The following is a 16,267-nucleotide window of genomic DNA, read 5'->3' as shown; positions in this document are numbered from 1 at the left end:
CTTCCAAAAGCTAGGTTGACATCCTCAGTGAAGGCTTTCCAGAGATTGTGAAGACTAAAACTGTACAAATTTGGTATGCATTTTAGGTACATTCTGTGTATTGGTTATATCTGTTAACATATTGGTATTGTGAATTATGGCAATTTTGTTTTATTGAACATTGTAGTAACTGTGGCTGACAGCATAGCAAGTTTGATTAATAAATAAAAATAAAGTTTCGAGTTCACTGTTGTAGAGGAATGACACTGTCAAATAAAAAAGGAATCAACACTTGCACTAACAATAAATAAATAGCCCATGTCAGTGTTGTTTATTTCTAGTGAACAAAGGCTGACATAGTGAACAAGGTCTAATTTCCAATACTGATATTCTGTAGCTTGGTCTCCTCCAAGAAGGTCTGACAGGTAGAAAGAGCAGGTGCTGAGGATTAGCAATGTGGGTCAGCCCTCTTCTCAGGCTCCAAGTTGCTTTGGCTGCTGGTGTGGATCTTGCTGCTAGGAGGGTGATGTTGGGCTGGTTATTCTTGGCATCATGAAAAGCCTCTGGTCATATAAGATTCTCCTTGCCAAGCCAACATCAGCACCAGAAACTAGTTTATGCCAGTATGAAGAAAAGCCACAGAGCAAGTTCTTCTCACATAATTATGAGCTTCTTGGGTTAATCCAGCAGCAAAGAATTAATTCAGCTTCTCTGTAAAGTCCTCAGCTTTCCTACTGGCACAACTGTAACTTCCTTCTCTGTACAGCCCAACTGCCTCCCTAGCCGATTTCCTGCTTCTGAAGTATTTAAAGCTTTTAATTGTTATTCTTGGTCTTGAAGATTTTAGCAATACAATCCTCAGATTTATTTCTGGCATCCCTCATTGTCTATACTTCTAAAATTTCCTTCACTCACTCATGGGCATGTTCTTGGATTTGTTGATACTTTTCTGATTAGTAGGACAGTAGACATTTTGGCTGGACTTTCATTATTGTGCTTGTCATATTCTGCTGGTAAATTATAGATTTGTTCATAATAACAGCATGCTCATCTGCAATCTGGTAGTGAATGAGGAGATAGACTTGGCAGGTTTTATTGAGTCTCAACTGAGCAAAGCAGTGATATTGCTCACTTTGTCCAGTTTTCAGGCCTTCAAGGTAGGCCAGGTTAGGAAACAAAGGTTTTTTTTAAAATGCCACTTTATTCTTGCAGGTATAACAAAATATTGAAAGCCTGCTAGTTTTCCTCTGATCTCTCATATACCAAACAGAATCAGGATTAAAATATTTTGATTTTTGTTTTCTCCTGTCTTCTTTCCCAGGACTGAGTTGTTGTTTATTTTCTCTTAATGATTCCTGTATTCCTTCATCAAGGTAATCACCATACTTCCCTTCACTGGCTGGATTTCAGCTCCCCAAACTCAAGGACAGGAGATGGCATTGATCTTACTGCAAGGGACTCCTTTTGTCCTATGGATTTCAAGGATAGCCTTCTGCTCTGAAACCCATCATTTGTGAGCTAGGCACATGACTATTATGGAATTACAGGGATTCCATATCTTGGCTATTATATGGGATGGTAGGGATGCAACAACAAGAGTTGGGATACCAGCAACACCCTACTTCAGGAAGGAGATGATGTTAATAGTCTTAAGAAAGCTGTGCTGCACATTTTTCTTAAAAAGGTCTTCCCTGGATCCAGCAGTGTATTGTCCAACTTTTATGATGAGGATTCAGCTGCAGAGAATTCTAGAGAAAGTAGATTATCTGACACTTTTCAGTCAGGTTGCTACCTTCAAATTCAGGATAGGTATGAATTATACCTTTTTGTGTAAAATGTAGGACATGCATTTATTCAGTTTATGAGAATCACTGGAAATCAAGTATTTCTAAAAGATATTGTTCCTGGATGCCTTATTGATTTAACTCTCCATTTCAAGGCAACCATGCACATTCTGGGCAAAATCTTCAGTTTCTTTTTACAATTTCTAATTAGTTTTATTCAGTGCCTTTGTCATATATAACAGCATTATCATGAATATCATTATAGCAATTTGTGTTCAAAGTTGATTACATTTCTATAGTTCTCATTGTTAAGTGATCATCCATCTTGAATTTTCTTGCATATACCATGTTTCCCCAAAAATAATACAGGGTCTTATTTTCTTTTGACCCCCAAAATAAGTACTTGGACTTATTTTTGGGGAGGTGTTATTATTTTTGAGGTGCAGAAGGCGGTGAGTGTGGTCACCTCATGGCTGCTGCTGCATTGCAATATTTTGGGGAGGGCTTATTTTCAGGGGAGGGCTTATTTTAGTACATGCGCTCAAAGGCCCAATAAGGCTTATTATCAGTGGAGGTCTTATTTTCAGGGAAACGTGGTATTAGCTTTCCCCCAAGAACAATTTAAGTTTCAGCAGATTACACCAATCTTTTGCAGCTATACTAAGATTTGTTTATAATCTGTCTTCCAAATTCTGTTCAACCTCTGTACTATTTGTCTGCCCAGGACGTCCTGTTTATTCTATGGACTATGCACTCCTTCAGACATTTCCTTCTAATTTTCTATGGCAAAGGCCTTATTGCTGAATCATACGTTTCAATCATGCGTTGCTTTACTTGAACACATATACAACTTATATGTATGTACAATATAAAATACATGCAGCATTTAATTAGAATGTGGCTTTTCACAATTTCCACATCCCTTTTCAATTTAAATAAAAACTAGCTTCATAAAAAACAACTGGATTTGTATGTATGTTTGTTAATATAGCATGTTTATAATCATGCACTTTTGCAAATGGCTTCTACTAATATGATGCATTTTTCCCATTATTTTCAACATTTTTCTATACATTGAGCACATTTATTGTTTAAGCTTAACAATTGTATGATAACTTTTAAAACATAAAAATATGAAGGGGTAATTACATTTCCATCAGATTCTGCTTTTGAAATTGCAATTTAATAGCCTTGAATTTAAATGTGAAATGTTACAATTCTTGGTTTAGTAACCAAGGTGATTTGCCTGGTTTCATCATATTTTCTAGACATTTCAGGGTAATTAAATTTAGATATCAGACTTCACATAAAGTTTTGACTAGATTACGCTTTTGGCTAAACCGTGTAAGATTTAATTAAATTCTAGATCACAATTCTGATTTTAAAATAAAATTGTTTGTATTTAAGGCAGGATGGGATTCTTTTTTCCCTATCCTTTTTCCTATTAGCAAGAGTTGTTGACAATTTAAAAATGATCAATAACTCTATCAAATGTGAATAAACAGCATTTTTTCTTAAACTGTGAAAACAAAATAACGTTTTATTGTATTACAACTTGGCACTTACCTTTTGTGTAAAAATTCTGTCCCAGAAGTATTTTCTAAAGAGCTGTACATCAGATTCTAACGAATGGTCTGTTGTGTTATTAAACGTCAGCAATAAAGTCCTTGACAAATAAGAAAACTGAAGGACAGCATTTTCACCAACCTCCACTTTAGAAATCTCAAAAGGATGGATGGTCTGGTTCCTGAAACAACAGATGCATGAGATTAGATTTAGAGTGCCAGGACAAGTGAAACATGGAACACAAACCTATGCAAAGCCCTTCTCTCACTGCATCCCATAATTTCTAATCTGACTAATTCCAAAGATTTCACGGAAAAATACTATGGAATGCTCAGGCTAAACAAAGTTTTTCCTGAAGAACTTTCCCCATGAATCAACAATTCCAACTTGGAACAATTCTGATGGAAAAAAAATAAGAACATACAGATGATTATTTTTTTCTGTGACTTTTTAAAAAAATGTAGACTATTTAATCACAAACCCGATTCAGTAGACAAACCAGCAGCATACCAGCTCATAAGCATACCACAATAAAAAAATAGTCTCTAGAGAGTGCTGTATTGTTTAAATGTTCCTTAAAAAGTGAGACATTCATAATAAGAGTGATAACAAAGAATGCATAAATTCATACAAACCAAATATTGTGTAAAGCTAGAAACAAAACAGCAGTATAAATTTGAAGGAGGGGGAATAACTAAGCTGGGGAAGGGGGGTTTCCTTGCTCGTTTTGTCTCCTATTTAGTACTATCATGACTGGATAATGAGAACTGGACAAGAAAACTGTCAGAAACCTCACTTCAAACTACCTTCTTTGTTCATTTTAAGATTATGTTGCCCATATGTAGTACAGCGGCCTTGTATGTATACAACAAACCAAAAACCCCAATAAATATCCCAAAAAGGGATTTATTTAAAAATAAATCACAAGTCTCCTTGCTTACTTGTTTCAGTTTGCATACAACTTTCACTGGCAACTTTATTTTAAAGTTCAGGCAACTGGGCTGTTGCTAAGTCAATTGTGGGGAGGATCTCCAGGGCAGGTCTGTGGTACAATAGATGGTGCCAGCCAAGTTGTCTAATCAGCAACAACATATTGCTTCAGAACTTCACCAGGAAATGAACTCTTGAACAGCTTAAAATCTGTTCTATTTCACTACAGCTTTGTGAGTGGGGTGTGTGATTGTATGTTCATGGCAGAGAGAAATCTATATGTGGTTGAAAAGCAAGTCAGGTAAGAAGAAGGAACAAATAATGGTAATAACTAAGTTGTTGAGGAAACAGAAGTGGCAGAAGACTGCTGTTTTGCTGTAAGAATGCATTCTAACCTCTTACAAACTGCTTTTCAGAAGCTAAATTCACTAAAAGAGCAAAAGATACAATTAACAAATCCAGTGAATACATGTCCAGATTAGAGTGAAAAATATTTTGGATACTTCTTTAAATAGTTTGGATATTCTCTAAGAACATATAAACAGAGGTCCCAAGCAAACAGTTTTAGCTGAAGTTGTTTTATTGTTTATATCTCACCTAGACTGTTTTTAGTTGTCCATCCTTCTAATCAGTTTTTAGATGCAGCTGGATTTTTCTTCTATTCTATTTACTTATTATTTACAGAATTATTATCTACCCATGCTAGTAAATTTTTGGTACTAAAGGCCAAGGAGCAATTGCAAAGAGTATTTGTATTTAAGCATCTGCAATGGAATAATTCATTGAATTTAAGAGATGTACAAACAAAAGTAGTCATTGAATTTCTTTCTTCCCATTCTTTCATATTAAACCATACTACTTACTTGGAAAACATTTCAACAAGACTGAAATGTCCATTCTGTAAAGCCAAGTCCAATGGTGTCAATCCTTCTTCATTAAGTAAAGTGATTGCAACTTTTCCACCCGGTTGGCATAACAGGAACTGTGAAAGTTGAACTAGACCCAATCTCATTGCAAGATGGAGAAGTGTTTCTTTGCATTTAGATTCTAAAATAAAACATACATAGATTTTTCATTAAAAATCAGCAATCCTATTCTTCTGGACTACAAGCATCTTTTACTATAACAATGCAGACTATTATTAACACAGATTTGTAAAAAGAAAGATTATTTCAATAGAATCCCTGTAGCAATCCCTGCTACATATTTTAATTATGTATTGTTAGTTGTAACTGTTTTTAATTTATTTTTGTTTGTCACTCAGTCACTTATTGAAATGGGTGAAACGGACAGACAGAAGAAAGGAAGGAGGGAGGGAGAGAAGGCTTGAGGATGGCATATTTGGGAGAATTATTTAATTTATTTCTCCAGTTTTTAAATGGATACAAGCATGTTTCAATTTCTGTTAAATTATAACAATGCAATCTTAAAGCTAATTGACCCAGCACAAATTTCATTAGCAGAATAGAGCACAAGTCTCATGTTCCTCAGCATGCACAAATCTGCTTGAGGATTTGGGAATACTTCAGAACAATGTGGATTTGCGGTTTTCTCTGCAGGATCCTTCCACTGTATCAAACAAACAGTTCTGACCCTGATAACTGATTTAGTTGGCAAAGTGGTTTCCCCTGCCTTTTTGAAGATTTGTTTTAAACTCACCATCTAGCCTATGATTTCCTAGTGATCTCTTTTCCAAACATTAACCAAGTCTAACTCTGCTAAGCTTTTAAAATTAGCCAAAGCAAGCTACACTTTGCCAATGAACAGAAAACTCAGTGAACCTCCCCACCCCTCATTCAATGAGAAGATAGAACCACGGAGTGCTTTTCATTCTGCCAGGTACTCAAATCCTCCTGCTGCAAGATAGACATTTGGGCAAATGGAAATTTTTATTTGTGCCTTATCAGCATAGATGAAAACAAAAGCTATGGACTGAGTAGCAGGTTCAGTATGTTTCCCACACAAATCAGTGGTGGGATTCAAAACATTTTGCTACCTGTTCTGTGGGCATGGCTTGGTGAGTGTGGAATGGCTTCATGGGCATGGCAGGGGAAGGATACAGTAAAATCTCTATTCCCACCTCACTCCAGGGGAAGGTTACTGCAAAATCCCCATTTCCTCTTGATCAGCTGGGACTCAAAAGGCAGAGAATAGATGGGGGAAAGGCCAGACAGAGGTGGTATTTACTTGTTCTCCAAACTACTCAAAATTTCCGCTACCGGTTCTCCAGAACTGGTCAGAACCTGCTGAAATCCACCTCTGACACAAATATGTCTAGACATATGCAAGAATGAATCTGGTGATGTATTCTCCCTTGTAGGATTACTGTAATCCATATTCTACATCCATATCCCATATCCCTATTTTGTAGCCCCTCCCTATACACCCTCCAATCACATTACCATAATGTAGAATTAAACAATAGAATAGACATAACAGTGTTCTTTTTGACAAACTAGGAGTAGAAAATGATGGATTAGATTCTACAAATCAAAACGCATCTCTTTTCCATTTCAAAGAGCAAAGTTGCAAAACCACAAACATGAGCTGAAAAACATTTGGATCCAATGACTATTTTGTTGCTCTGTTACTAGACATGCTTCCTACAACCCTTGGAAGCCAAAATAATCTTCAGCCTAAAAACAAATTGTCTGACCCTGCTTTCATTTACTCTCTATTCAGTCTTATATTTTTGCACATACTAAGCGAACAATTGGAAACTTACAACTTTCTTGAGAGAAATTTCTTTCTCACACAAACATTAATGAAAATTACAAAACATCTGCTCCTGCTACTTCTTTGCCAATTACTGATATTCTTCTACACTCCTCCTCTAGACCTTTCAGCCCTGCTCAATATGGTAAACCTGTGCCTGCTCCTAAAACATTTTCTTTTACGTTAGCCTCCTAATATAATGAATTCAGCTTCTTTTTCTTAAAAACTTGCTTTTTCTCATTTTGTGATTTCCTCCCTCCCTTCTTTCCAGGGTTTCTGTGATGTCTTCCTGGTGGTCTCTTCAGGAAAGTCTATTCACCTTTCTCGGTTTTGTCTTCTTTTATTCTATTCCTCCATCACCACTACAACAGAAGCTCTCAACTAATTAGCAGCTCAACCTTGGGATCAAGCCATTTAATTGCATTTAAAATAGCCCAACCACTTTAAAGGTATGAGAAGATGAAAAATATTCACACCACTGAATCCTCACACAAGAGTGAGTATAGAATGAAACTGGCTTCCACAGCACAATCTTCACAGTCTATCCTCAAGATTGACAACAGAATCAAATATTATAGCACATATCACGGACATTATTTCAGCTCGTGAAAGTAAATGAGAGTGAATTGGGAATTAAGCCAACGGGCATACTTTAAGCAAAGCATCCCCGTATGAGACCATCCTATAATAAAGATGCCCAGAATCAATCAATATGAGAAAAGACCAATAAGAACTCCCTCAATATTTATTTGGCTGTTTCCTACAGGGGTATCCTGCATCTTTTTTTCAGCAGTGCAAAATGATCTACTCTCCGTTGCCATTTGCCTCCCCAAACAGCAATCCTGTGAAGTAGGTTACATTGAAAAAAGGGAGCCGTCTAAAGTCATTCAATGAATCTTTCCTATTTTTACCCATGGGACATAACTGTCTATTGTATTCAGAAGAGTCTCAAAATCTAGGCTTACAGGTCTAACACGATAAATATGTTTTATGGCTAACATAAAAGCAAATGAAAAATAAAAATGAAAGTACAGAATAACATTTATGTTTGTTCTCCCGTGACTTCAAGTAACAATCTGGGCTTCCCTAAAGGCAAAGACAGCAACACATTTTATATTACAACCAGGCATTTCCTCAGCCAATGTAAACAAATGCAGATGACAGGCAGTGAGACTGTACATATGTTCCCTTCTGATGATGTAGTTGGAAAATCAGAAGTCAACTTCCAAAACAGGAGGAGATTTTTGTACACTGACCTCGGGAATAACATTTGCTCACATGAATAGCATATGCTAAGACTACCGTATTTTTCGGAGTATAATTGTCTCAAAAGAGGCTGAAAATCTGGGTGCATCTTATACATCAAATACAGCATTTTTTGCCTCGGGAAGCCCCGCCCCTTCACCAAAATGGCCATGCATATCCTTAGGGAGGCTTTTAGAGAGCTCTATAAGGCTCCTTATGGAGCCTTATAGAGCAACACTCTATAAGCCTCCATAAGGTTATGCATGCTATTTTTTTGACAAAAAATGGACCCGTTTTTTGCTCATTTTCGCCCCCCTCCCTCCTCGGAGCACTCTGCAAGCCCTCCAAAGGCTACTCATGCCTTTTTTTTTTAAACGGGCCCATTTTCATGAAAAATGGGCCATTTTTGGGAGGTTTGCAGAGTGCAAAAACTTTTTCCCCCCCTTTTGGAAAGCTCTTTAACTGATTGATGAGAATTACATTGATCAAGTGCTGCAGATTGTCAGTGATTTCCTTCTCCAGCACATGGATAAATACACCTGGAAACATCTTCCTACCTCGCTATTCTCTCTCTTTCCCTATCTCTCCCCCCCTCTCTACCTATGTACCTACCTACTCTCTCTGTCCCTATCTACTGTATTCCTCTCTCTCCTCCTCCCTCTATCTACCTACATACCTACCTACTCTCTCTCTCTCTCCCTACCTACTGCATTTCTCTCTCTATTTCTCTCTCTATCCCTCTACCTACCTACCAACCTACCTACTCTTGCTTTCGCTCTCCCTATCTACTGTATTTCTCTCTCTATCTCTATTTCTTTCTTTCTATCCCTCTACCTACCTACCTACCTACCTACCTACCTACCTACACCCTCTCTCTATCCCTACCTACCTACTATATTTCTCTATCTCTCTATATTTTCTCTCTCTCTATCCCTTTATCTACCTATCTAACTACTCTCACTGCCTACTTACTGTATTTCTCTCTCTTTCTCTCCCTCTTTATCCCTCTATCTACCTACCTACTTTTTTTTAATTTGCCTCTTCAAAACCTTGGTGTGTTTTATAATCCACTGCGTCTTATACTCCGAAAAATACGGTAGTTCTAAAGTTTATATCAAAAATGTAGTCTTGGAAAAAACAAAGAGCAAAATTAATTGTGATCCATACTGATTTTTCTAAATGTCTACCGTACCATTGATTGAGAGTACGCTAAGAGAGACAGAGCCTCTTGAAAGTGTGTGAATGAATAGGCAAGCTAAGATTCTATTGACATTTTATATTAATGTGAACCTCTCTTCAGATTAACAGATTAAGAGTTGGAAGGAACCTTGTAGGTCATCTAGTCCAAACCCCCCCCATATCCAAGCAGGAGACTCTACACCATTTCTGACAAATGGCAGTCCAGTCTCTTCTCAAAAGCTTCCAGTGATGAAGCTCCACAACTTCTGAAGGCAGAACTTCTGTTCCACTGGTTGACTGTTCTCAATGTCAAAAATGTTCTCCTTATTTCCAGGTTGAATCTCTCATCGATCTTTGGGTGCCCTGGAAAATAGCCTGACTTCATTCTCCGTGCAGCCCCTCAAATATTGGAAGGCTGCTAACATGTCCCCCCTGGTCTTTCTCTTCACTAGATTAGTCATGCCCAGTTCCTGCAACCGTTCATTGTATGTTTCAACCTCCAGTCCCCTCATTATCTTGGTTGCTCTTCCCTGCACCTTTTTTAGAGTCTCAACATCTTTTTATAGTGTGGTGACCAAAACTGGATGCAGGATTCTAGGTGTGGTCTTACCAAGGCTTTATACAGTGGTATTAGTACCTCACTTGATTTTGATTGTATCCCTCTGTTAATGCAATTTAGGATTGCATGATGCATATGAGAACAATGAATATCTGTTATGGAGGACCTTCCCGATCGATAAAGGCTCTTCATGCAGATCAAAAAAACCCAGGGGACTTGAATCTCATGGAGAGGTTCATGGTTTAGAAACTCTCCACTGCAGAGATTTACATCCTGCTCCTCTAGGAAAGGAGGAAAGAAGGCAACTAGTACTAGGACTGAATATGACCAGAAGTCTTGACACATTTACTTTGGAATAAAATGAACTAAACTGAAAGCCTGAATACTTTTTCTTTTCCTTCCAGCCCTGGAACCACTATTTCATGTTGCAAAGTAAAGGGCAAAAAAACCCACCTCAACACCGCCAAAAGTCCCTTCCCTATTTTTCATGCCAACTTTCAAGGAATAAGCTGGAATAAACACGAGCAGTAGTTTTATGTTTACCTAAGAAGGGTCATGGACTTCAGTTGGACTTCTTACAAGAAAAAGTATGCATTGGTTTCTGTTCTCTAAACTCAGACAGTTACTCTGTCTCTAGTCAAATGTGTGGTTTTGTGCATTTGTGCGAATGTAGGACAGGAGTTTATGTGAGAGAAAATAGCTATATCCAAACAGATCAACTAATACCAACAATTTTAAATCAATGAACATTAATTCAAATAACATTCATTTAATGTCTTTGCTTGGGCTCTAAACTTTGTTTCAGTCATGGGTCCTGGCCACTGCATATATCCACAACCTATGTAGGTTGTCCACATGCACATATTAATTGGAAAACCTTCATGTTTCAGTGGAAGTTGGTAACTATAACTGACAAGGTAAGAAATCTGGAAAACATGTTGTGTGCATTTTTTACTCCTTTTGTTATTATCTTCTTTATAAAGGATCTGCTTTAAATCCAGATTTATTTTTCTTTTAGTTTACTACTAATATATGCCATGTAAATGAGTGCAGCCAATAAGATTCCTATATACTAACCTCTTCCAATGTACTTCAACTCCATAACATAAATAGCTGAATAAGCCTGCTGTTTCAGCATAATATAACCCATTCTCAAATTTACACCATCAGGACAAAGAACATTTGTTCTAATTCAATGAATGATTAAAACAAAATGAGACATGAGTAGAAAGCTCACATTAAGGAGCGAGCAAATTCATTTGAGAACTGAAAGATTCCCAGTTTTAAAGAACTAGTTTCCATCAAACTGCCTCTTGGAAAATCAGCAGTCGAGTTATTTAAAAGGGCTAGAAATGTTGCAAACAAGTTACAGCCAGTATACTAGACCTTGATTTACATCAGTTCTCTAGTTTATAGTCAAAATATAATGTTTGAAGGATAATAGCAGAGCTAAAACCAGTCTGTTTAATCTATTACACAAATATTCCTATTCTTTCTTGCAGCTGAATCCCTTTTCTTGCTCAAAACTATTTAAAATAAAAAATATATTTCTCCTAACAGAAGTGACTAAGTTGTCCCTGGATGATACAGCCCATTTATTTTCAGGAAGGAAGCAGAAATATTAGCTGTGTCTTGAAGGGAAGACCTGGCATCAGAACAGGATTACTGCTTTCAGTTGTTTCAGGCTTAATCGTCTTTTAAACCTGCAATGTGTTGACAAGCTTTCAAACCCAATATCTTTTTTCCCTCTGAAAATCAGCTGAAGATTCTAAGACTGCAGATAATTTCCTACCTTGAGCAATGCTGCAAAGCCAAGGTTGTGCTTGAAAACTGATCACACCCTGCTAACTTGCCACCAACTTTCTTTTTTGTTCTTAGCAAACAAGCTCTATATATGCTTTTACTATGAATCAAACCACAATTGTGCATGCTGGCACACACAACCCATGTTTTGAAAAGCTTGTGATAAGATTCAAGTACCATTTATCTTTTGCTGATTTATTTAAAACAAACTGAAGTGCAAGGGGAGAAAACATCTAAGAACAAGTACACGTACAATGGAAGTTTGTTCATGTTGACAGAAGAAAACATAAAACTGATGACTCACGCACCATAATAGAGTGTCCACTTCTTTCAATAAATGCATGTTTTTTGCTACTAAGTGTCTCAAAGTAATTTAAGCTAAAGGAAACTCATCAATAGCCTTAAATTGTAGCACCAATTGAAGCCTAGTCCTTAATGAAGCTATCATCTAGTACTGAGATGTAATGAATGACTACATCAGTTAAGATTCAGATGTCTTAGTTTTGAACACAGGCAGGTTACTTATTCTCTAAACCTGCATTTAAAGTTTAAAAAATATTTTTTTAAAAAATATAAGGCCACATATAACAATCAACCACAAATATTAAACAGTGGCAGAAAACAATACATAGCTGCAATATCATACATAGTCAAGAGTACAAGAGATGCCTTTCAAGCAAAGCACTTTCCTCTGAAAAGAGAAAAAAAATGCCACTTGAAATGCCTGGGAGTTATTGCAGACCCTTTGACAATACTGGGTTTGATACAGTAAGATCAGTCATTACAAGGAAAATTTCTCTTTTGCTAACTGACAATATTCACAATATTTGCTTATCAGACACCAATACTGTAGACTAGGGTTCCCACCCACCCCCACTGGGTCGTGGCCTATTAGGAATTGGACCACATGAGTGGATGGCTGGAGTGTGTGCATGTGTGTGTGCTGGCCTGCCTCTCCCTTCTCCCCACCCCTAGCCGGGCTGCCAAGCCGCAAAGGTTGGGGACCACTGCTGTAGACTTTCTTGTGCCCCGTGAGTGCCTTTTTATTCTCCTATAAGCATTTTAAAATAATTTTAATATGTCTCAAATTTGCCCTCTTTTCCCCATTTTACTGTTACTGTGTGTGACTTTATGTTTTCACTTGTTTGCTTGTGAGATTTAATTGTCATCTTTCCTCCAGGAATTCAAAGCAACATACCAAAACAGACAGACACACACACACACAGACACAGACACACACACACAGACACACACACAGAGACACCAGTTTTCTCCCCACTGACCACTACTAGGTTATTTAGGCTGAGAGGTTAGGTGCCTAAGTCACCCAGTGAGCTTCATTGGTTTAGGAGATATTAGACCTCCTAGTCCAAGACCACAACCACTAGACCAGTGGGCTTTGCTGCCTCTGTTTGTTGTTATTGTTTCTTTTGTTTTGTTTTTAGTGATAGTGCTATTTATAGTTGGACTGTATTATTGTACTGATTAACACATCACCCAGACAACTGTTCTTATCAAAGTGTTTAAGAACACAACACAATGTGCTAAATGCAGCCGAATGGTAGTCTTGTTTGTGTTTCGTTTGATAAGCAATGCAGTGCTATGGGAAAACGGGACTCAAGGTTTTGTTAACATTAAAACAACAGAGAGCTAATATAAGGTTCAGTGTGGAAAAATAGAATCCTAGGACAAATATATTGGGCAATAAGTCACTATTAATTCACTTAGAGGAAATCTTTACTCTGCATTAATAAAAACAGGAAATAATTCCAATTTCTGAAAGAAAGTTAAATAAGTTTCCTTCTTGCAGTTTTAATTAGAGTCTAGAATTAATGTTAATAAACGTTAAAGCTTGGTAAAAATCAAATTTGATAATATAATAATTCCTACAAAGCATTATTCAACATCTGAAATTGAAGGGTTAATTGAACTTAATTGAATTGCATTTCTAAGTAGTTGCAGTCAGCCAAATAAGCTGAACATAGAGCCATCCGTTCCTAGCAGGGTCAACATGAGGGATCTGCCAAAGGCACAGGGGCTCAAAAAGGCCCATCATGAATTGTGCCAACCCTTCTGCCATTAGGACCTTTCACCAGGGCCAGATAGAATGCCATGGTCTCAGCTGCTCTTTGTTCTCATTCCTGGCAATCATTCATTTCCTCTCTACCATTAGCAAGCTTATCTCACAAGAATGGGGGGAAGTACCTCTGCTGGAAGCAAGTCTTTAAACTCATTCTTTGGTGGATACACATTTTGTTTTTCATTGGTTCTTGAATTTTGGGGAATCTAGCACCATGGTGGGCCACAGAACGAGAGAACCAAAGATAGCATGATTTTCACAATACTACCAATGGTAACTAACATTACCAATGTTAGGTAAATCACATCTGCAAAAAGCAAGAATAACTTGAATGATTGATAATAGCAGCAATCAGTGTGCCATTGCCTGATGGGTAGGGAAATTTGGCACCAAGGCAAAAAGCCTTTTTTTTTTAGGTCAGGTTTAACATCTGATGATTTAATGGACATGTAGGTTTTTTTGGGAACCAATACAAAGTTAGATTTGCCACTGATTTCTTCCATGATGTTTTGGGAGGGTGTTCTTTCCCCAATAGCTTTAAGTTTTTCAAGGTAAAAAAAAAATGAACTAAAAATGAAGATGAAGAAAGGAAAAAGTAGAGGAAATAATAGGAAAATAAGAAACAGCACTGCGGTAAAATAAAATATATATAAAAAGAACAAAGATTCAGAAAAAAGTACAACTTACGACTCTTTTTTCAACAGATCCAAACAAACAAGTTATTTTTTACCTGCTTGGCATTTTCAATAGGAGCAAGTAAGCAGATTGTGGAGATTTCTTTTGTGATCTGCATATCATAAGGTCTAAATCTGTAGATGGCCTTTATGACTCTATCCAAATCTTATTCTTAATTGGGATAGATATTTTTGATATCACAATTGAAATTTTTAAGTGACCTGCTTACCTGCTGCTATGGCAGATAGCATCCAGCTATAACTAAGCTCCTTTACAGTTCATTTAAAAAATCCTAATCTATCAAGAAACATAAATCCTTCCTATTTATTTATAAAATTTGTTTGCTGCCCATCTCAAAGTATTAGTGAAATTATAACATTCTGCTGTAAAGACTACTTCACATTGATTTCCTAATATTGTTCCTACATTTCAGTTTTAGTGTATGCAGAGTATGTGGCAGCAGCTTTTTCCCACAAGCAAACTAAATTTTGTTTCTCTGAACTACTTGTTTTCTGCCCAAAAGGAATGAAATGAAACATAATTATAGTTTTAGTTTTAGAAAAATAATTAGTTTTGCTCTAAATATTTCTTTATCAAAATAGTATATCAAAATAATATTATCAGCACACTTTCCTAACCAGCCAAATGTCTGACTCATTGTGGCATCAAGGAATCCATCAGTGAGTCCCCATGTTTCATTCTATTCAACTGCTCACATTATTGCTTAGGCTTAGTTACAAGACAGAACAGAATGAAAACTATAGCATGTCTTAACTTTAAGGCAAAACTTGTAAATCACTGAGCTGAGAGAAGCAACCCTAAGAGAAGAAAGCATAAGTAACTTGAGGTTAGCTAAGAATCAAATTACTTAAATTTTACTTTTTAAGACTACCAGAACTCTAGAGCATCTGCAATGATCCTGAGATGCTTGAATTTCAGTGTTCAACAATGCCACAACCTGCACAGATTATGCTAGCTTGGGGGGGGGGTTCGATCAGCTTTACTGCTGGTTCACTCACTCGTACTTGCATGCACAATTCAATTAAAAGTGTTCTGCGCATGCACAGAACTCAAAAACAAGATGGCGGAGGTTACAGCAGTGACCGGGTAACAGGTTCAGGGGTGTGGAAGGTCTGGGTCACTGCCAGTTCCAGCGATCCAGGCTGCCATACCATTACCGGTTCGACCGAACCAGGCTGAATTGGTAGGAACCCACCACTGATGCTAGCTGAAGAACATAAAAGTAACTCTAATATATATAGCAATAGCAATAGCAGTTAGACTTATATACCGCTTCATAGGGCTTTCAGCCCTCTCTAAGTGGTTTACAGAGTCAGCATATTGCCCCCAACAATCCAGGTCCTCATTTTACCCACCTCGGAAGGATAGAAGGCTGAGTCAACCCTGAGCCGGTGAGATTTGAACAGCTGAATTGCTGAACTAGCAGTCAGCTGAAGTAGCCTGCAGTACTGCACTCTAACCACTGCGCCACCTGGGCTCCATAACATATGAAGGGAACCCATTGGGAATGGCAGTTGGTCTTACCTGAACTGCTATTTTCGGAGCTCGGATAGGAGGCTCCAGTAGTGGTATTATCACACCCAATTGGCCACGAATGAAGCTGAGGCCATGCCTCTGTGCTCCACCCTTGACTTTCCAGTTTCATCTAAGCGAGCTCCCCCGAGACCTGAAAACAAGGCAGAAAGGAAAACTCCCTCCATCCCTGCTAGACTAATTCACCAAGGGCCCAGT

General features: G+C 37.5%; 1 protein-coding gene across 1 annotated transcript in view; it reads right to left on the bottom strand.

The window, feature by feature from the left end:
- The window catches only part of ARHGEF28 (Rho guanine nucleotide exchange factor 28), a 145,524-nt gene that overhangs the window by 87,515 nt on the left and 41,742 nt on the right, over nt 1–16,267 (bottom strand). The window contains exons 5-6 of the mRNA XM_032212613.1: nt 5,123–5,306; nt 3,330–3,510 (exon numbers count right to left, since the gene is read on the bottom strand). Coding sequence (XP_032068504.1) covers nt 3,330–3,510; nt 5,123–5,306 — 365 coding nt within the window. The remainder of the gene's footprint in view (nt 1–3,329; nt 3,511–5,122; nt 5,307–16,267) is intronic.

The sequence above is a fragment of the Thamnophis elegans genome, chromosome 3 (genome assembly GCF_009769535.1).
Source record: "Thamnophis elegans isolate rThaEle1 chromosome 3, rThaEle1.pri, whole genome shotgun sequence".
NCBI classification, from domain to species: domain Eukaryota; kingdom Metazoa; phylum Chordata; class Lepidosauria; order Squamata; family Colubridae; genus Thamnophis; species Thamnophis elegans.
This window is presented reverse-complemented; position numbering and strand designations above follow the sequence as displayed.